General features: G+C 45.0%; 1 protein-coding gene across 1 annotated transcript; it reads left to right on the top strand.

The window, feature by feature from the left end:
• The first annotated feature begins 11,732 nt into the window (after positions 1-11,732).
• Positions 11,733-22,019, top strand: LOC138796455 (vomeronasal type-2 receptor 26-like). Its single transcript, XM_069976060.1, has 10 exons — positions 11,733-11,870; positions 12,306-12,466; positions 13,514-13,811; positions 13,908-13,996; positions 15,204-15,210; positions 15,582-16,385; positions 19,271-19,513; positions 19,806-19,885; positions 20,562-20,605; positions 21,121-22,019. The coding sequence occupies exons 1-10, from the start codon at positions 11,733-11,735 to the stop codon at positions 22,017-22,019; spliced, it is 2,763 nt and encodes a 920-aa protein (XP_069832161.1).
• Positions 22,020-23,583: the final 1,564 nt, after the last annotated feature.

The raw sequence follows: 23,583 nt of genomic DNA, 5'->3' as shown, positions 1-23,583 counted from the left end.
CGCTGTCAACCAGCAGTCGGGGAGGGGCCTTTTGTTGAGTTTGGACGCTGAAAAGGCCTTCAACAGACTTGGCTGGCCTTTCCTGTTTGAGACGTTGAAACGCTTTGGTTTCATAGGCTCCTTCCTGACGGCTGTACAGGGTCTTTACACCAAACCCACAGCAGCGCTCAAATTTCCTCATATGGTTTCTGGCACGTTCCCCCTTTCGAATGGCACGAGACAGGGTTGCCCGCTCTCTCCGCTGCTTTTTGCTCTTTGTATAGAACCCCTGGCAGCAGCCATTCGGGAGAACCGGGACGTTAGAGGGGTGTCGATACGGGGAAAGGAGTCTAAAATAATGTTATTCGCAGACGACGTTCTCCTTACCCTGTCGGAGCCGATCACTACTCTTCCAGTCCTTCACAATATACTAACCACATTTGGAACCTTGTCAGGGTACAAGGTCAATTCTTCTAAATCTGAGGCGATGCCCCTAAACCTCCCTTGCTCTGTAGTGACCCAACTGAAATCTAACTTTCCTTACCGCTGGACGACGACGTCCCTTAAATATCTGGGTATCCGTCTCACCCCCACCTATGCTGCTCTATACTCAGCTAATTACCCTAGTTTGTTTCGGGACATTAAGTCTTTGCTGGCCAAATGGTCCTCCCACTATATTTACCTCCTGGGTCGTATTGCTTCAGTTAAAATGACCATTCTGCCAAAGCTCCTCTACTATTTCGAGACTTTGCCAGTACGTATACCCATGCATGAGCTCAAGGCCATACAGACTGCCATGTTCAAATTTATATGGCAGTCTGGTAGGCATCGAATTCCGAAGTCTGTCATGATGAGCAGTAGGACCCAGGGGGGATTGGCAGTCCTGAATGTTCAAAATTATTACTGGGCGACGCACTTGCGGCAAATTGTAGCATGGTCTAAGTACCACGCATATAAGAAATGGGTGGAGGTGGAACGGATATGGTTTGCCCCCTTTCATCCCAATTCTTTCCTCTGGCACTCGTCTCCTCCTTCTTACTCCCATCTTTCTCTATTGGGGCCTATGCGCTTCAGTCTTTCAATCTGGTCAACGTGTGCTTCTAAATTTGGGTTGTTCTCTCCGATCTCTCCCCTCAATTCCTTTCTATTATACCCGGATTTCCCTCCTGGCTTGGACTCCTCCACAGTGAGGGCATGGTCTTCCAAGAACCTCTTTCAGTTTGCAGACATAGTGGACCCCCTATCCCGCACATTGCTTCCCTTCGAAAAGTTGGTGGAGAGAAACGACCTGGCCTCCACTGAACGCTTTTCTTATATGAAAATTCGTCATTTCATGCAGGCGCGTTTGGGGACGCTTACAGTCTCTAAACCCACTGCCTTCGAGCAACTAGTGCGTATGGGAACATCCACTAGTGGGCTAATCTCGGCTCTATACAATATCCTCAACTCTCCGATAGGCGATACCCCTACCCAGCATAAGTACATGGATAGGTGGGAGGAGATTCTGGGAAGGTACCTCTCTCCTGAATGCTGGGGAATAATCTGGGATAGGGCTGCCACGTCATCAATATGTACAACTTATAAGGAAGCTAACTACAAAGTTATGATGATGTGGTACCATACCCCGGAACTTCTCCATAAGCTAAATAACTCTATCTCCCCGCTCTGTTGGCGATGCCTGAGTGCGGTGGGATCCTTATTCCATATCTTCTGGTCCTGCCCCCTCATTACAGGTTTCTGGTCTGAGGTTTGCGGACTGGCCACCAGGGTCTTCGGGAAAAGTGTTTCCCCTGACCCGGTTCTCTGTCTTCTTAGCCTGCCCCCTAAAACCTTTGGGAAAAAGGCCTCTAAATTGCTTATGATTATGTTGACGGCGGCCAAGTCGTTAATAGCCAGGTCTTGGAAGCAAACTGCCCCCCCATCCCTTAACTGTTTGGTTGTCAGAATCAGAGAGCTGCGCTCTCTTGAGCGTTTGACGGCCTCATTAAACAACACTTTGGATGCCTTTGACCAAATTTGGTCCCCGTGGGACGATCACACTCTTCCCACGTCCCTTTGAACTTGCTGGTCTTGCTTATCCTGGCTGCACTCCCTTACTTCTTCCCCCCCCCCTCCCTCCTCTTGTCTTCTCTTTCTTTACTCCTATAGTAATCCACTAGATCTTTTTATATGTGTCCTTTGTGTTTTGGAGGCTTATTGTTGTGCCTCACTCGGTTAAGTCTCTGCAATATTTGGTTCTCTTAACTGTTGGCATATGGATTTATGTTTATAATGCTATTGATGGAGACTTGACTTCGAATTACCTGACCGAACTCTTCTTTACTGCCTGTGTATTGTTTGTTCTGTTATAAAAACGAAAACTTTCAATAAAAACACATTTATTCAAAAAAAGAATCTTGGTAGTAGCATAAGTTTTACCAAATGTATAGCGGCCATCCAGGATAGGTGAAATGTGGTGAGTCTAGAACAGTCATGTCAAACTCTGGCCCGTGGTGCCACTATTTTTGGCCCACCGGGCAATTCAGAGTTTGAATGACATCTGGCCCGATTGCATTAGATTATAATATGGGTGGTCTGGACAGTCGCTCGAATCACCCACATTATAATCTTGTAGGCCACAGGCAGTTTTTAGCCTGTGACCTAGGAGTATGTGAGCGCTGTTCTGACACCGGCAGTGCAGTGACGTCATCACATATATCCTGCGCTGGACGCCTCCCACGGCCTCTGGGGCCACGGAAAAGGGTGATTCCAAGCTAATGGGACAACCTGTTACCCCTGGATGGCCCCCCCTTACATGAGAAGATGAGTGGGCGGCTGTATCTCCGCAGCATGCCCAGCATCAGGAGCAGGATCCGCAGGATGGGGCAAGTATGGGGGGGCTGTATCCAGGGGTAGGGTGGGTTCGGGGCGCCGTCCACAGGTGACAGGTTCCCTTTAACAACTGTTTAAGAGACTATGGGGGAGGACTGGCTACTATATAAGACTTTGGGGAAAGGCTGCTTACTATATGAGACTATGGGGGAGGTCTGGCTACTATAAAAGACTTTGGGGGAGGAGACTATGGGGGAGGACTGGCTACTATATAAGACTTTGGGGAAAGGCTGCTTACTATATGAGACTATGGCGGAGGTCTGGCTACTATATAAGAGACTATGGGGGAGGAGTGGCTACTATATAAGACTTTGGGGGAGGGCTGCTTACTATATGAGACTATGGGGGAGGTCTGGCTACTATAAAAGACTTTGGGGGAGGAGACTATGGGGGAGGGCTGGCTACTAAATAAGAGACTATGGGGAGGGCTGGCTACTATATAAGACTATGGGGGAGGTCTGGCTACTATGTGGGACTATTGGGGAGGGCTGGCTACTATATGAGACTATGGGAGAGGGCTGGCTACTATATAAGAGACTATGGGGAGGGCTGGCTACTATATAAGAGACTATGGGGAGGGCTGGCTACTATATGAGACTATGGGGGAGGGCTGGCTACAATATGAGACTATTGGGGGGGATGACTACTATTTGGGCACTATTGGGAGGGCTGGCTAATATATGGAGCAATTTTGGTTGTGTTGGCTACTATATGGGGCAATATTGGGGAGTTGGGTATTACATGGGTTGGGGTTTAATTATATCATAGCAATTTATCATGTCATTTATCATAGTGCACAGGGCTGGAAGACTCACACCACTGACAGTGCCAGAATCGCCGCACGCTACTCTAACAGTACCAGGATCGCTGCATTAGCGCTTCAATAATTATCATCGACTTTGTTCGATTTTTTAATTTTGGCCCACTGTGTATTTGAGTTTGACACCTCTGGTCTAGAGCACTCTTTTTGGTAGATAAATCCTGGCACTCACAAACTAGGTTATGCTTTTTTTTTTTTTAATTCAAGTCATTGAAGCAGGTACATGAGAGAGTCTAGATTCTTTTTGGAGCTCAGTTTAGAAGATTATTAAAGTTCAGGTCAATAATAGGCAGTGGCGTAGCTACAGGGGTCGCAACGGTCGCAGTTGCGACCCGGCCCGCCAGCCAGGGGGGCCCGGCTGGGCCCCCCATGCCACCTTGCTGTGTCCCCAAAGCTACTTGCAGGGGCGTAGCTACCACGGTCGCGGCGGTCAGGTGAGTAAAGATTTTTTTGTTTTAAATGACATGATGGTGGTGTAGTGGTATGAGGATGGAACAAGAGGATGATGGGGGTGTAGTGGTGTGATGATGATGGAACAAGAGGATGATGGGGGTGTAGTGGTATGAGGATGGAACAAGAGGATGATGGGGGTGTAGTGGTATGAGGATGGAACAAGAGGATGATGGGGGTGTAGTGGTATGAGGATGGAACAAGAGGATGATGGGGGTGTAGTGGTATGAGGATGGAACAAGAGGATGATGGGGGTGGAGTGGTATGATGATGGGGGTGTAGTTGTATGATCATGGAACAAGAGGATGATGGGGGTGTAGTGGTATGATGATGATGGAACAAGAGGATGATGGGGGTGTAGTGGTATGATGATGATGATGGAACAAGAGGATGATGGGGGTGTAGTGGTATGAGGATGGAACAAGAGGATGATGGGGGTGTAGTTGTATGATGCTGGAACAAGAGGATGATGAGGGGTGTAGTGGTATGATGATGGAACAAGAGGATGATGGGGGTGTAGTGGTATGATGAGGATGGAACAAGAGGATGATGGGGGTGTAGTGGTATGATGATGATGATGGAACAAGAGGATGATGGGGGTGTAGTGGTATGATGATGATGATGGAACAAGAGGATGATGGGGGTGTAGTGGTATGATGCTGGAACAAGAGGATGATGAGGGGTGTAGTGGTATGATGAGGATGGAACAAGAGGATGATGGGGGTGTAGTGGTATGATGATGGGGGTGTAGTGGTATGATGATGAAACAAGAGGATGATGGGGGTGTAGTGGTATGATGAAGGAACAAGAGGATGATGGGGGGTGTAGTGGTATGATGATGGGGGTGTAGTGGTATGATGAAGGAACAAGAGGATGATGGGGGGTGTGGTATGATTATGATGGAACAAGAGGATGATGAGGGGTGTAGTGGTATGATGAGGATGGAACAAGAGGATGATGGGGGTGTAGTGGTATGATGATGGGGGTGTAGTGGTATGAGGATGGAACAAGAGGATGATGGGGGTGTAGTGGTATGAGGATGGAACAAGAGGATGATGGGGGTGTAGTGGTATGATGAGGATGGAACAAGAGGATGATGGGGGTGTAGTGGTATGATGATGATGATGATGGAACAAGAGGATGATGGGGGTGTAGTGGTATGAGGATGGAACAAGAGGATGATGGGGGTGTAGTTGTATGATGCTGGAACAAGAGGATGATGAGGGGTGTAGTGGTATGATGAGGATGGAACAAGAGGATGATGGGGGTGTAGTGGTATGATGATGAAACAAGAGGATGATGGGGGGTGTAGTGGTATGAAGGAACAAGAGGATGATGGGGGGTGTAGTGGTATGATGATGAAACAAGAGGATGATGGGGGTGTAGTTGTATGATGCTGGAACAAGAGGATGATGAGGGTGTAGTTGTATGATGCTGGAACAAGAGGATGATGAGGGGTGTAGTGGTATGATGATGGGGGTGTAGTTGTATGATCATGGAACAAGAGGATGATGAGGGGTGTAGTGGTATGATGATGGGGGTGTAGTGGTATGATAATGAAACAAGAGGATGGTGGGGGTGTAGTGGTATGATGATGAAACAAGAGGATGATGGGGGGTGTAGTGGTATGATGATGGAACAAGAGGATGATGGGGGTGTAGTGGTGTGATGATGGAACAAGAGGATGATGGAGGGTGTAGTGGTATGATGATGATGGAACAAGAGGATGATGGGGGTGTAGTGGTATGATGATGATGGAACAAGAGGATGATGGAGGGTGTAGTGGTATGATGATGATGGAACAAGAGGATGATGGGGTGTAGTGGTATGATGATGATGGAACAAGAGGATGATGGGGGTGTAGTGGTGTGATGATGAAACAAGAGGATGATGGGGGGTGTAGTGGTATGATGATGAAACAAGAGGATGATGGGGGTGTAGTGGTATGATGATGATGGAACAAGAGGATGATGGGGGGTGTAGTGGTATGATGATGAAGGAACAAGAGGATGATGAAGGGTGTAGTGGTATGATGATGGAGGGCAGGAGGATGAAAGGGGTAGTAGTAAGGTGATGAAGGGGCAGGAGGAGGGGACAACATGGGGGGCATCTGTAAGGGGGATAAAATGGGGGGCCATCTATATGGGGGATAACATGGGGGGCATCTATATGGGGGATAACATGGGGGGGCATCTATAAGGGGGAAACATTGGGGGGCCATCTATAAGGTGGACTACATGGGGGTGTATACAATAGGGCATGCACAGAGGGGGATATGTACTATAAGGGGATCACATAGTGTCAGGGCTAGCTACTAAATGAGGGTGTAAAGGGGCCAATACAGATGTGCAGTGTGTATAGAGATGAGGATGGTGTCAGTGTGAGGAGACTAATATGTCTGTCTGGCAGATTCTGTGGATTCGTGGCTCAGATGTTCTCATAATGGCCCAGGGCAGATGGAGAAGAAGATGAAAAGGGAAGAACTCCGATCAGAGAAGACGTCCCCTGTGAGTCACTTGATATAACTGCACTGTAATGTATATGGTGTATAGAGCCGGTGTGGAGCTGCATCCACCTCTATATGACTGGATGAGGTGATATTGGTCTATGTACAGAGGATTATATTCAGTAGCAGTGGTGTTAGTCAGTATGTGGCGGTATTAGTCAGTAGCAGCAGTGGTGTTAGTCAGTATGTGGTGGTATTAGTCAGTAGCAGCAGTGGTGTTAGTCAGTATGTGGTGGTATTATTTGTTGTTATCTGGTGTTATCTGGTACTGTGTTTTATTGGATTTAGTATACTGGATTTGGTCAGTAACAATATGGTGGTGAGGGTTGTGGTGTGGCAGTAATATTTCCCCTTGTGTACTGGTAATATGGGTCTCAGTAAACAGGATTTGTTTAGTAACAGTATGGCGGTAATATGAACGGTGATAATATTTCCTGTATACTGGTATTATTGGTAATATCAGTCTTGAGATATATATCTACCAATAGCATCGAGAAAGGGGGGGGGGCCCAAGTTGACCTCTTGCACCAGGGCCCAAGAGACATTAGCTACGCCCCTGATAATAGGTAAGATTGCTGGGAAAAGTACTGGGGGCTTGGCGGACCAGTAACACATTGTCAGCTCATCCCCATCCCGTGTTGGAATGAAATCCAGTCAAAGGAAAACCAAATAGTTTCTGCCAATGGTTCAATACTTAAGGGGAAGATAAATAAGGGAAAGGAGAACGTCCCCTGTCTGGTACAGTTGGTGATATGCAATTAAAGTGGAAAAGAAACCGATTGTGTGTACACAGGCAGAAGGTGGAGAGTGAAGGGAAAGAATCACATCTTTAATGAATGTGGTAAATCTGAATTTATTTCAGGTTGCCTCTAGATAGGTCCAGTTTACTCTAATGTACTCTAATGGCTTTTCAGCATCTAAAAGGAGTAATTCTGAGAGGGCAGGGTACATATTGAATAGTTGAAGTATTTCTTAAGTTGGTCTAAAATTAATAGGATGAGCGCGGGTCTTACCTGTTTTTTTTTGTTTTTTTTGGGGGGTGGGGGATAGTTATCATGGCTTTTAAAGGGGAACTCCTTAAAAAAAATTCAAACCAGCTGGTTTCAGAAAGTTATATAAATTTGTAATTTGCTTGTTATTTGTTTAACCCTTAGAGGACCGGGCCATTTTTAATGTTTGAGTTTTCGCTTTTTCTGCTTAAAAGGCCATAGCACTTGCATTTTTCCATATAGAGACCCACATGAGCCCTTATTTTTTGCGCCACTAATTGTACTTTGCAATGACAGGCTGAATTTTTGCATAAAGTACACTGCGAAACCAGAAAAAATTAAACATGTGGTGAAATTGAAAAAAAAACAAAACAAAAACCTTTTTTTTTATTTGGGCAGGTTTTGTTTTTACGCCATTCGCCCTGGGGTAAAACTGACTTGTTATATATGTTCCTCAAGTCGTTACGATTAAAACGATATATAACATGTATAACTTATATTGTATCGGAAGGCCTGTAAAAAATTCAAACCATTGTTAACAAATATACGTTCCTTAAAATCGCTCCATTCCCAGGCTTATAGCGCTTTTATCCTTTGGTCTATGGGGCTGTGTGAGGTGTCATTTTTTGCGCCATGATGTGTTCTTTCTATCGGTACCTTGATTGCGCATATACGACTTTTTGATCACTTTTTATTACATTTTGTCTGAATTTGATGCGACCAAAAATGCGCAATTTTGCACTCTGGAATTTTTTGCGCTTACGCCGTTTACCGTACGAGATCAGGAATGTGATTAATTAATAGTTCGGGCGATTACGCACGCGGTGATACCAAACATGTTTATTTATTTTTTTCATTTTTATTTATAACATGGGAAAAGGGGGGCGATTCAGACTTTTTTTTTTCTTACACACTTACTAGAAGCCCCCCTGGGGTTAGGGTTATTCCCCCTGGGGTTAGGGTTATTTCCCCTGGGATTAGGGTTATTCCCCCCTGGGGTTAGGGTTATTCCCCCTAGGGTTAGGGTTATTCCCCCTGGGATTAGGGTTATTCCCCCTGGGGTTAGGGTTATTCCCCCTGGGGGACTTCTAGTATATGCACACTGATCTCTAATTAAGGTCTATGCAGTATAGTTATACAGCAAAGATCAATGAGATAGGCACTCTATTGCTTTTGCCGAGCTGGGATCATTACGGTGCAGACCCCGGCCGGGACCGCGCCGCGCATTGCATTTTAAAAGCTAATTAGTGGACACGGTGATCAGACCATGCCCGCTAATAGCCGTGGTCCCGGGCTGCATAAAGCACCCAGGATTGTGGCGGTTCAGAGCGGGGTCGTTGCACGGCCCCCCTCTGAACTCTTCTAGTGACGCCAGGACGTACAGGTACGTCCAGGGTTGTCTAGGGGTTAAAAATCTCCAGTCTTTCAGTACTTATCAGCTGCTGAAGTGGTGTATTCTTTCCAGTCTGACACAGTGCTCTCTGCTGCCACCTCTGTCCATGACAGAAACTGTCTGGAACAGGAGCAAATCCCCATAGAAAACCTCTCCTGCTCTGGACAGTTCCTGACATGGACAGGGGTGGCAGCAGAGAGCACTGTGTCAGGCTGGAAAGAATACACCACTTCCTGCAGGACATACAGCAGCTGATAAATACTCTTTAACATTTCAGTCAGAGGAAATTTATGAACATGTGTGACGTGTAAGACATGTGAAAGCTGTTTCATATTCTATAAGCACGAGGGTCTGTAATGAGGTTTCCTGTTCTGCCATCGGTTTTTCCGGAGCAGGTGCGCGGGTACTCAGGATACAGTGAGAAATATCTGTATATCTCTATTAACCTCTAATAAGTCAGCATGGTTTCCTGAATGGTCTTCCTGTTGGCTAGGGGTTAGAACTTTTCACCCTGTGAATTCCCTAACTAGAGAAGATGTTCTTATTCTTTAATTTACTTATGCCGACAGGTTTTCTGTTTGATTGTTCTCAGTTCTCAGACCTGGGCTGCATCCATCTTCCCCAGACTGAGAGATACAAATTTTGGGTAGCTTCACACGTACCGGATTCGCAGTGGATTTCACGCTGCGAGTTTGCAGCAAAATCTGCTGCAAATCCTGGTACTGTGATCTTTAATGGGGTTAGATACCTTTCATTCAGCTGCGAGTATGTAACGCAGGCCCCGCAGTATACGTATACGGCATCTGAGGCTCCTGGCTCCCGTAGGTCCCGCTCAGCCAATCAGTGATTGACTGTGCACTGATTGTCTGAGTGGGACCAACAGGAGCTGGATCACCGAGCAGGTAACGTATTCTGCGGGTGGTGGGGGGGTTAAAGGGGCCGGCGTTACATTCTCGCAACGGAATAAAAATTCTGCTGCAGGTAGTAACCCCATTGAAGATCACAGTACCAGGATTCGCAGCGTAAAATCCGCTGCGAATCCAGTACGTGTGAAGCTACCCTTAGAGAGCCATGACTATGATTTTTTCATGTACAGGGTCATAGAAAGGGTTGTTTTTTTTGTAGGATCAATTGTACTTTGTTTTTGAATAAAATGAAACAGGAAAAAGAATTAATGCAGTTAAAAAAAAAAAAAAAAGAATAGACACTCATCTCTTTGCAAAGTATCGTAAACCAGGTCTGGGAATCATACACTTGTTTGTACAGTATGTCCTGTTTATGTTTGAATTGTCAACCTGTACCATACCCATACCCTGAAGTCACATCAAGGAAGTAAGGAACTTGGTCACATGACCTTCCTACAAATGAGGTTGTTGGAGTCAGTAATATAGCATGTTCTGTATACAGTAGACTAGAGTGGAGTTGTTAGAAGGTAGTGCTTCATTTTTAGCAATGGTGGCTGGAAACTATCCTTTAGGTTCATGGGGAAACCTCCTTAAAATATTTTTTTTGATGATTTAGATGTTGGTTAAAATGTCACGTCAGGGCGGTACAGTCAGCCCTATCTGAGCCCGGCCCTGTGTCCCTGCTTACTTTTCCACGTGTTGTTCTTGGAGTCAGACCCCAATTGGTAATGTGCTGGGGCTGTGAGGGAGAAAAAGTCAGTGGTCACAACCAACCAGGATTGTATAAGCCACAAATCAGAACCAGAACCCAAGTCAGATAACAACCCAGGGGTCAAACCAAGAGAGAAGATGGACAAAATCAGAACCAAATGGGAAACCATATAACAAGCCATGGTTAGAAACACAGACAGAATATAGAAGAGGTACAAAATCAGATAACAAGCCGAGGCCACGAAAACTTACATAGGTCAGGAACACAGTAATAGCAAACACAGGGCAGCTGGGAGATAGCTGCCCGGTTAAATTTCCCACCTGACGTCATGCCTGTGATTGGACAAAACAGAAATTCCTGCTGGGTGGAGGTTTGGCCAGCCCAGCACACCCTGACCCCTGATAGGACGCATAGCCGTCAGTTGTGACAGCTAGAATACAGACTCCACAGTATGGATTATTGGGGGCTATTATGTGGGGGTACAGGAGTGCCTAAATACTATATAGAAGCACAGAGGGCCCTAATTACTAAATGTGCTTGAGCAAGGAGCCTACTGCTACGTTTACATGAATCGATAATTCGCCCGATCGTACGACTAACGATTTCGAAGTAACAATTTTTTTAGAATGGTCAGCGTTTAGACGCAAATATATATCGAACGGAAAATTCGTTTTGCGATCGTTTTACAATCGCTCAAGCCTATCTCGCACATAGGGTAAATAGGCGAACGACTGTTTACACGGAACGATCTGCGGATTTTTTGCGAACCACAAACGACGATTTAAGAACAAGTCAAAAGATCAAAATGAACGATTTATCGCTCGTCGCTTGATCGTTCGCTGCATTTACACGTACGATTATCGTTCGAATTTGATCGTTATCGTGCAAATTCGCACGATAATCGTTCCGTGTAAACGCAGCATAAGAAGTTTCTCTGCTAGATTCATGAGAGGGGATTCATGGCCATGAGAAGACTTCAAGATGGCCTGGGCTGGGTGGAGGGAAAAAGTAAAAATCAAAGACTTTGTTTAGAGAAGAAGCCCCCTCTGAGTCACTGGATGTAACAGCACTTTCTTATAGGGTCATAGGGTGGTGTTGATAGTGGTCATGGTGTGGAGGTACTATCTGGTAGTATCATTGCTGAAAGCATACTCCGCACAGGGAACCATCTACTTTAAGGCCTGCCTTATGAACATGAACAAGGGTTACTCCCAGGAGAATAACACCTTGCAGACCACCAGATCAGTAAGATGTGTGTTCACTTTAAGGAAGAGTTGAAGCAGTATACCGAAACATTTAGAAATTGTCTAGTGAGACGCTACACAAATATAAACCGATAACGGTAAAATTATGTTTCTATCCTAGTAAAGAACAAGTCCAGGCTGTGACTTGTGAGCCGCTCCCCGGTGTAACCGCTCTATGGCTTTACTGTAACTGTATAAATGTAACACAGGTTTCTATGCTAATAAATAGGAGACACAAGATATATAACCGCTCCCCATCACAGCCTTATAGGAGAACACACTACACCATGGAGAGCCTGGGCTGCCGTCACTGAGGACTCCACAAGGAGAAGACCTGATGATGGATCTGATTATTTGGAACTTTCCATATCACACCTCTGTACGTTGTCTGTCCTGGTTTGTTCTTTTCTCTATGACTTATAAACCGGATGCTCAGGAATCTGGATGTATGCTTAAAACCTTCCAATATCTATTTGAGTATGAGTATTCTCAGGAAGGAGACGTCATCATCGGAGGGATATTCACCGCACATGCTACAGTCATGCATGAGCATTCAAGAACTGTCAAGTCACACAGACCCGACCGATATTGCATTCAGTAAGTAAGAACTGTGTCTGCTGTGTGATGTACAGTATATACCTATGTTTTCAGTCTAATCCTTTATAAGGTTAACTCAGTAGTATGAAGGATTATACTGGAAGGTCAAACATAGGGCTCCAGCAATTTACTATACTTTCAATCACACAACAGTCTTGTGTTGATACTGTCTTAAAAGTTATAACTTAGGGGTGAGGTTAAGATCCCCAGCTGTGTGACATAGCCCCGGGCCAGACAGCAATAAAGGGGATGGAACATTCTGGCTGCCATTATAGCAGAGCCAGTACACTTTAAAAGCACAAATGACTCTACTAGAGATCCTCACTGTTCTGCTTAACAACATATTTTTATGTATTTATTTATTTATTTTTGAATCTTTTTACACATGTTACACATATAACTTAGAGTCCAGGCAAAAACTATGAAAAATTTGCAAAACGAAGCTAACCCTTGGTTCACAAAGAGTCATCCTCCAGCACTCAAGTGAGAAAAGAACCCATGTGGAGGAAACCTCTAGGGAACCATGGAGGAAGAATAGCCCTTCCCTTTGGGCTTAGAGGGTTAATGCCAAACTGTAACTAATGGAACCATGCACAAACAGATAAGATTTACAATAATACATGCATTATCACTCTTGCAAAAGAGAATTGGTTATAGAGTAAAGATTGAAAAAAAAGGTGGAGGGGAAATGTTTTTCTCAAGACCTTGAGATAGGAAGGGGGAGGCAAGGCAGGAAATTATACCTCCCCCCCCCCCCCGTCCCCCCCATAGCAATACACTAGGCATATACTCCCTCTTAAAGCAGAACCACCTGTGATTAAGTGTATAGCAATATACAGACATGACTCCCTATGTAGTGCGCCCCCCCCTTGCTAACCTGCACTACCCATGTAGTGGGGTACCACATTTTCTCGTGTCAGAATTGCTGCAAATTGGGACTTACAAACCTACTGTGTTATGTTACTGGGTTACAATAGTGAACAAACATTAAGAAATCTTTCACATAATGTGTCTCGTGGCTGAGACGAAATCTCCTTCTTCCCACAGAGTAAATATAATAGAATATCAGCAGCTCCAGGCTTTAATCTTTGCCATTAGTGAGATTAACAGGAACCCCGATATCCTCCCTAATGTCACCCTGGGGTATCACGTGTTTGATTCCTGTGGAGAGATAAATAAAGTTATTACAGATGTTCTCCATATAATGACCGGGATGTGGAGCTCAAGGGCAATTCCTAACTATTCCTATAAGGAACACGGTAGACTGGCCGGATACATCGGAGATCTCCGTTCTTTCACGACAACCCCAATGGCACAAATATTGAGCATTTTCGGATACACTCAGGTAACTGCATTTCCTTAAATTACTATGGTCATATTCACATGGGGCAAACCGGTGCAAAAAATTCTATTCATGTTAATGCTGTTGTCTTGTTTGTAGGTATGTCAGCCATGTGGCTCACCAGTGACCGAAGAGGTGGAGCTCAAGTCACGTTATGTTGACTTCTGGGCTGCAGTGGAAGGGCCAGAGTAAAGTTGATCCCTTCAGTAACAAGATGTTTTACACCTCAGGTAAAGGCCCTATTACATGAAGCGATTATCGGCCGATATCGTCTGATAATTGCTTTGTGTAATAGCAGACAACAATCAGCCAACATGTACGATGTCTGGCTGATCGTTGTCTTTCAACAGGCTTAAATGCCAACAATCAGCCTGGCAATGATCTGCTGCAGTTGCTGTGTGTAATAGGAGTGGTGGCAGCCAACCGCCACTGTCTCCTATGGGCTGACAATCTAATGATCACCCAGGCAGACCCCCCTGTAGCTCCCCGTGGCCCCCCAGGCTCTTACCTACTCCTCCGTGCTCACTGTCGGAGGGTCAGTGGGCAGGGGAACGAGGAGCGAGTGCTGACCTGACATCCCTGTAGGTCCCCACGGCCCCCCAGGCTCTTACCTACTCCTCCGTGCTCACTGTCGGGGCGTCAGTGGGCAGGGGAACGAGGAGCGAGTGCTGACCTGACATCCCTGTAGGTCCCCGCGGCCCCCCAGGCTCTTACCTACTCCTCCGTGCTCACTGTCGGGGCATCAGTGGGCAGGGGGACGAGGAGCGAGTGCTGACCTGACATCCCTGTAGGTCCCCGCGGCCCCCCAGGCTCTTACCTACTCCTCCGTGCTCACTGTCGGGGCGTCAGTGGGCAGGGGAACGAGGAGCGAGTTCTGACCTGACAGGTCCACGCTCGCTTGCTCTCCACATCACTCCGGGTAATAGGTGCTTAAGGGATTGTCGCCAAGTTGCTTGCAGCCACCTAGGGCTGTTATAGAGCAAGTAGGCAGGGACAGCTGAGTGGGGCAAATCCAGAGCTCACTGTCCATGTCCTCCCTGGTTGTTCCATGGCAGCTTAGCTGACACTGTATGTACTGGATTTCTGTAATGTTTTGCCACCTTTGGAGCCGAGGATGAACACTGAAATAACTTTTAAGTTTCAAGCTTTATGTATGAAAATTTCCTTACATGTAATTCTGGGTTGCACCTTATTAACAAGGGATTGAAGGTAGTGTTAAGTGACCATGTTCTTGTGACGGCTTGGTGTTCGAGGTGAGTAAACTTGCCTGTGACTTTATCCATGTTTTCCAGGCAGTCTCTAGGCGGCATCCACTTTCTCCAGGCACCAGGATTCAATTGCCGATAGTTTGGGTTCGTACCAATTGGAACTTTTGTCAAGTTTGCTCATCTCTAGTTTTCAGGTGAACAAGACACTGTCTTCTTTGCTGAACAGGGGGCACATGGTTAAAGGGGTACTCCGGCGGGGGGGGGGGGATTTTTTTCCTGGGACCAGGGAGGAGGTGGCTGAGGGAAACGACATCCACTCACCACCTCAGTTCCAGCGGCGTGTCCCGCATCGCGGCGCTCCGGTCCCCGGCTGCTTCCTGGTGTCTGACGCGGGCCTGAGCGGACTTGAAACGGATCCCGCCTCCGTCAATGACTGGCTGAGCGGACCTGAGACATCACGTCTTGGGCCCGCATCATTAAATATTTGAGTCTCTCAATGAATTTAATGGCATTTGTTACTCGAGTTGTGCACTAATTAAAGGTTCATTGTATTTTATGCTTATAGATCAGTTACGGAGCCCGGGATCCTCTTCTGAGCAACAGGAAGCTGTATCCAAACTTTTTCCGCACCGTCCAGGACTACGAGACGCAACATGTAGCGATTACATTGTTAATTAAAAAATTTGGATGGAACTGGGTCGGGATCATAACCTCAGCCGACGATCCCGGAGAACGTGAGGCTGAACATCTCACCCGAACACTCAGTAAATATAAGATTTGCATTGAGTTTACACTTAAAGTTGTCCTAACAGGTTCGGGAGTGAGAAATTTTCATGTTTTGAGATCCTCATCTTCTGAGATCTTAATAATTTGTGGGACATTAGGAGTAGATTACATAGGACTCTTGTATCCTATAACCCATATTCTGAGGCAGAAAACCATGATCCTTCCAACGTTATTATCAGATCTCATAAAATCCAATGGTCTTACAATGACGGCCATGCTGGATCATAGTTTGCTGTTTTCTCCTCCAATAGTTTACATCCCTGGATTTCAGGAGCAGTTATCGACTTTACATCCATCCAAGCGACCAGATGATAAGATACTGGAGGACATCTGGATTTATTGGCAATTTTGTCTCTCCGGAAATAAGCAGAAAGATGAGGTGTATTCAGTAACGCTTGGTTTAGCTCTTAAGAACTGTACCGGAGAGGAGACCTATGATTGGCATTATAACCTTACGGCAGATCCCGTCACCTATAATGTGTATGTGTCCGTGATGAGTATGGCTCACGCTCTCCATGATTTCTACACCTTCTTACAGAGAATGGGAGAACACCAAATGAAACCCTATAAATTCCAACATAAAGTATGTGAAAATGTAAAATATAAGAAATACTCAAAAATGTTATAACAATAACACGTTGTAAGAATGCTTCATTGTGGGCTAAAAAAAATAAATAAAAAAAACATCGGAAAAACTGTCACATAATTCACGATTGAGATGTAGATAGAATCCAATATTTAAAAAAAAAAAAATACTCTTCTCCCCCATTACAGGCAAATATATTTATGTCCTTTTTAGATATACTCTTATCTATATCTTTACAACCACAAGTACTGTACGTCCTGAGATCTCTCTTCTAATATTCTTTCTTGGTAAATATTCTTTGTCGTTGTCAGGAACCGGACAGCAGAACAAGACAAGACAGTGAGCCCTGACGCTGAACCCAGCCCACTGTCCCTACCTACTTGCCACAATCCGCCCTAAGATGGTGGCGAGCAACTGGGCGGCGGTCCCTGCACTAGCTAGGTGGGACACAAAGACAAGACAGACAGACAAAACACAATAAAGAATAGTCCACAGTCCGGGTCACAACAATCCGGCAGCAAAAGTACAAAATCACAAACCAATAAGCGTAGTCAAAGTCCAGGCAATAAGGTCAGGGCAGGCGGCAAGCAAGGGAGGTCAAGGAATAAGGCAAAGATCAGAGAATACAAATACACCGAGGATACAACCGGGCAGAGACTAAGTCAATAACCAGCAATGATAGCACAAACTGAGGTTAGTTATATAGGAGGCCAGGGCTCTGGTCCAGAACATCATTGGACCATCCCCCTGATCTCCAAGCACAGACACCTGAGAGCAAACACATCCACTGGCAGGATGACCTGTCAGTCACAGCAGAACTAAAACACAGATTAACCATAACATGGCCAGACAGAATTCAGCAGATGAATTCGGGTGTGTCTCACAACCAAGGTGAGCATATAAACCAGTGTTCACACACTGCAAACAAAAACACAGAAACAGAATAATAGAAATTCAGCGCCTTCTCGGCCGCACAGCACGAGCCGAGGAGCGCAGTATGCTCCGCAAAGACAGTCGTATTGTCGGAATTGACTGTTACAGAGATACGGATGGGAGTGAATGACATGGCTACCACACTCTCTCTCCGGCTATATCTCCCGATCAGAGACCTGCTGTGATCAATAACTTTTGAAATGCCTGGTGACAAGTCAAAGTTAATTTTGATGACATACTTTTTCAGGATGGTCTGAAACTTATGAGCAAGTGAAGTGTGCTCAGCCACAGGTTATAATTTACCAGTGAGCCCTTGGCTGCCTTAAAGCCCTATTCAGCCGATATTGGCTGTTACGGCCGATAATCGGCCCGTGGAATAGGAGGCAACAATCAGCCGACATCATTCATGTCAGATGATCGTTGCAGTCGTTTGTTTTTCAACATGTTAATAAACAAACGACTCATATAGCAGCGATCTGCTGCCGCCGCTCTATGGATTAGGAGCGACGGCAGCAGACTGCTGCTATATCCTATGGGCTGCCCGGACGATCTAGCAATCACCCGAGCAGTCCCCCCGTGGCCCCCCTTGGACTCACCTGCTCGCTGCTGCCACGTGGAATAGCGGCGGCAGCGAGCAGGGAACGAGCACTGTCAACCCGTGGAATAGGGCCTTTAGTATGGAGTTATCCTGCCCTGAAGGAAAAAGTAGGCCCAATTGCGATGCCCTGACCCGTGAGGGCCACTCCGCAGTGCAGGTGTTACTAGCAGGCAGGAACCGGGCAGCTGCAGGGTATAGAGTTGTCACGGTAATGGCACGAGGGTGGCACAGCTGGGAACCGGTCTGCGGTACTATGCGGGACACTGGGCATGCGATTCTTCGCTGTACCTAGTCAGGGCACCAGATAAGGGACACCAATGCCAGGGTTCAGTAACAGCGGTGGTTACAAGTTTATTGTAACTGAGGTAACTGGTAGCAACAGTCTCTTCTGGATGCAACTGGGTATATAGCAGACTTATATAGACAGAGCTAAGGTGGTGCTGCATAGGCTGAGGTTAAGCGTGCCGGATGGTGGGAGTAGTAGTGATAGAGGAATAGAGAGGCTGGGTGGATTAGAGTACTTGCGGTGAATATCTTGAGTTGATGAGGAGATAGAGAGCAGGAACAACACCCAGATGAGAGGATACTCCAGGCACTTAAGCAGGCGGACAGCCAGGAACTGCAGTAGCAATGCACCAGCCACCCTTCTGAAGGTGAAGGGGGCTACAGGAACACCTCCGTCCTCTCTAAGGTAGAGAACGGAACTGCCCCAATAAGGGGAAGTCACATGGTAACCCCTGGCCAAAGCTAGATGGCCATTGGAGGAACCATGGTTACGGGGCACGGTCATGTGATCACCAGCCTTTGCATACCACTGCACATAGTTATGCACACAAGATATACACATGAACCTGAGAGCAATAGGGACTACACAGTAAACAGTTGCAGTGCGTTTAGTTTCCAGAACAGGCATGGCTATAGTAATAAAAGTAGACTTAAAGTGAGAAACAGACAGCCTGTTCTGGGACACTGCACAATGGCTTCCCAGTAACTTGGGGAACTCCATGTGCTGCCTTACATTCACCTGCAGGAGCTCTGTTATATTCATTCTGATTTAGTGATATGTATAGAGTTTTGGGCATCAGACCATTATATAAAAACTCATAGCGATATACCATGCTATCCAGAACAATCCATTTGGTGGGAAATACTTTGTATTGAAAAAGATCAACGTATTTTAGGAGTTCTACCTTTATTGGCTTAGCAAAATATTATACTTACTACTTTTCGAAGAACAAAGAATAGCGCAACCTTTAGGAGACATGACTCCATGTAATAGGCCATAAATCCCGATACGTTATCAGACAGATACAAGGTATCAGATAACGTCAAGTATTTTCTTCTTTTTAAGCTGAGAACCTTTATGAAAGCAACCAGATTTTCCGGCCTTCGCGATGGCTACACCAGCTTTACTGAGAAAGGAGAAATGCCTGAATATCTAAACATTCTAAACCTGATAGAAAAAGAAGAGAAACTACCAGAGAGTGCCGATTATTACATAGAGCCTCATTACGTGGGCAGCTTCAATCCATTACTACAGGAAGATAAACAGCTGACTATATTCCCCGAGAGGATAATATGGAGACACGGAAAGGTGAGAAGAAAATTCAGAGAATTAATAGATATTTACAATGAAACCTTTCCTTAAAGTGAATCTAGCAGTGACGTAGCCCGTACTCTTCACTGTGGTGATGCCAAGCTCAATGATGTCCTCGGTTTTCTTATAAGTCACTCTGTTCTATATCCATGATGATTCAGACCATCAGCGATGTCACAGCTCAACCATCATGAATAGTGGGGAAAGTGATAATATATACATATATAATTTTTTGTTTTGTTTTTCCCCTAGTTGCCTATGGGTTTATGCTCTAAAGTTTGTTTTCCAGGAACTCGACGTTCTCCAAATAAAAGCTATCACTCCTGCTGCCATGAATGTATTCCATGTCCAGAAGGACATATATCCAAAGTATCTGGTAAATATCTCCCATATACAATATATACACTGCATGGAGGGCTTCATGTCGTTTCAGTAGCAGGAGGGAGTGGGCATTATAAAGGGATATTTAGGAGTCAGACATGAAAGGGAGATCAGAAATGATAACAAAGGAGTCAAAGAGGCGGGACTTAGCTGTTTTAGTGCCACCGTATTTCCCAACTAAAGCCAATCACCATGTGGGCAACTCCTTAGTATTATAGCATATGATCTGTATACAGGACTCTGCACTGTAACCTGAACCCTCTATATTACCCCATGCCAGGTTCTCTGGCTGTCCCTATGCACATGCTGAATGGATGTGACTGAGAAGGAATACTCTGCTTCCATGAAAACTTTGACATAAACCTTTCTAGTAGAGCCAGTCTACTTTAAGAGCACAAATGACCCTACTGAAGATCCTCACTCCTGTGCCTAACCACCTTGTCCCTGGATTACATTACCATTATGACATTCATAAGGCTACTTCCAAGACATAGCCTGTTGACCACCATGAGGTTTAACATCATATATGAGTTAAAATCCACCATGAGTCCACCATAATTTGCCCACAACTTCCACCCGACTCATAAACCACCAAACTGAAGCAGTAGCAGTTAATAAAATATAAAATTTTAAAACTCTTTTACTCATTTTTGCACACTTACAGATGCAGCCATGGTTACCATGATCCCCGATGCAACAATTGTGTCAGTGAGATATGTTAAACGCGTCATTGTGTTCAAGTTAACACAGGTTACATCTGTAAATCAATGCCATGAATTTATAACGTAGAGCTACAAGTCCAGGCTATGAAAAATGTGCAAAACTAAGCCAAACCTCAGTTGATAGTCATCCTCGAGCATTTAGGAGAGGAAAAGAGGAAAAACCCACTGTGGAGGAAACCTCTAGAGAATCATGGCTGAAGGATTGCCCTTCTATTGGGCTTAGAGAGTTAATGCTAAACTGTAACTAATCAAATGAAAATAAGATTGACATTGTCATTACATATCTAGTAAGATGTACAATAATACATGCAGTTTTATTAGAATTAATGGAGCCGCATCTCATTGCATCCTTCACAGCTACTAAAAGTCTTGTACCCTAAGTATTGGACACATTCACCCTAATTGAGACCATTCTTATTTTATGATCACAATTAAACCATCTTATGAAATGTGGTAGCCAGGGCCCTATAATATTACTTGTGTTTCTTACATTATTTCCAGGTAGTGAAAATTGTAAGAAATGTTCTGATGACCAATGGCCGAATAAGAATAAAGATGAATGTTTTCCAAAAATAAAAGACTATCTATCCTATCAGGACACAATGGCTGCCATGTTCTCCTCCATATCTGCACTATTTCTTATCATAACCGTCTCTGTATCCGGGATCTTCATCTCATTCCTGGACTCTCCGATAGTAAAAGCCAATAATCGCAGCATCAGCTTCATTCTTCTTCTATCCCTGAAGCTGAGTTTATTCTGTGTCTTCCTGTTCATTGGTCGCCCAGATGATATAACCTGCATGCTACGACAAATCTCCACCGGAGTCACCTTCACTGTTGCCGTGTCTTCCATCCTGGCCAAGACCATTATGGTTTCCATCGCTTTCAAAGCCACCAGACCTGGAAGCTCCTGGAGGAAATGGATGGGGGTAAAGCTGCCCAATTCTGTAGTATTGATCTGCTCCTCTCTTCAGCTCCTGAATGGAGTTATTTGGTTGGGGGTTTCTCCTCCATCTCAGGAGCAGGACATGGACTCTTATCCTGGGAAGATCATCATTCAGTGTAATGAAGGGTCAGTCTTGGCCTTTTACCTCATGTTGGGTTATATGGGGTTTCTGGCAGCGGTGAGCTTTGTTCTAGCTTTCCTGGTGAGGACATTACCTGATATCTACAATGAAGCCAAGTACATCACCTTCAGCATGCTGGTGTTCTGCAGTGTCTGGATCTGTGCCATCCCGGCCTATCTGAGCAGTAAGGGGAAGAACATGGTCATGGTGGAGATATTTGCTATATTGGCTTCAGAGATGGGGATTCTGAGCTGTATATTCTTCCCGAAATGCTACAATATTATTATGCGGCCGGAGATTACCAGTAGGAGGCAGTTCCTGGAGAAACAATAATCCATGGACTGATAATACTTAGTACATTGGTTATAACATGGATTGTCCATCTTATACTGTATAAATATAGGAATCATAAAGAGCAGAACCCACAATATTATATAATGCTTCAGTGTTGCTTATTGCATTAACTAGAAGGGTCTGGATCCTCTAAATCATGGGTCTTCAAACTGCCCTCCAGCTGTTGCAAAACCACAATTCCCATCATGCCTGGACAGCTAAAGCTTTGGATTTGGCTATCCAGGCATGATGGGAAATGTGGTACTACAACAGCTGGTGTGCCACAGTTTGGGGACCCATGCTCTAAATAATGAGGATTGGGGAAAGTTTAAAAAAAAACAATATTAGAGAAGTTAATAAGTTATGTATGTATCAGAAACTGGTTCTCCGGGATGATAAGGTCAGGCACTGGTTAGTGACAAAGGGCTCATCTCCCTTCCATGTGAAATATTCTCCTTCTCCCCTTAGCTCAAGACTGGGATCAGTTGGGGTCTTAGCTTTGCATATGGCTGTATCCATATTTTTCAGGACTTCCGAGGGCGGCAACCAACTTTTCCAGATTCAAGGAGTTAAAAGCAGTGTTTAAGTCCAGAGAAGTTGGCAAGCCTGCACATTCGCAAATTCGCTCATCTCTAGCTCTGAGATTATGCCCCTTATCAGTACACAGTCTGTAGAATTTTTGGAATCAAACATTACGGCCCTTCCCTCTGGTTTAGAATGTAACACATATCATAACCCCACCTCCTCCCAACAGGAAACAATCTGGCTTCAGGGGGTTAGGCGGGGATGCTATGCATCTCCACTTAGCCCCCTGGGAGCAAGACTGGAATTCCCAGTTTGATTTTGTGCCCGAAAATTCGGATTCTCTTTGACTTCAATGGGGTTCAGAATCAGGTCAAGTCTACACAAATATTTATTCCAATTTTTTTCTCACCATTTTTTAGGAATACACACAGTATTTTTCTCAGTATTTTGGTCAGTATTTTTCAACCAAAAGCAGGAGTGGATTGAAAGGGCAAAATTATAATGACAACTGAGCACATGTTTACAATCACAAACACCAGCGCTATGATAGTCTTGCAGCTGTCAGGCTGGGAGTCACCCGCTTCTCTCCCCAAAATAAATAAGGAACTAATAAATACTAAAGTGCCTAGCGCAAGTAAACATGTACTGTAGTACTATAAGTGCAACAAAATGTCTCTTTTTATATAATTGCACGCTGTATGTCCCTATAAATTAAATAAAAAAGAAACTATAAATGAATACTAAAGTGGCACAAGCATAGATATAATGAGCTGTAGTACTTAAAAAGGCAATGATAAAACTCTTTTATAGTTGTATGTTAGATATCACTGTAAAATAGATGAAAGTACCTGTAGAAATCGTGCAGTAAAAACTTCATAGGCGTAGTAGTCCTCCAATGTTGGTGGTAATGGCAGACCGAGATCTGTTACGTTGGCATGGCTCCAAGGTCCAATGATGCAGAAACGTGCAATTTTTTTCCCAAGCTGTTTGGATAGGGATGCCCCGGCCGGTGGCTAATCCCCCCCAAGAGAAAAAGAAG

This window comes from Dendropsophus ebraccatus, chromosome 7 (genome assembly GCF_027789765.1).
Source record: "Dendropsophus ebraccatus isolate aDenEbr1 chromosome 7, aDenEbr1.pat, whole genome shotgun sequence".
Lineage (NCBI taxonomy): Eukaryota > Metazoa > Chordata > Amphibia > Anura > Hylidae > Dendropsophus > Dendropsophus ebraccatus.
This window is presented reverse-complemented; position numbering and strand designations above follow the sequence as displayed.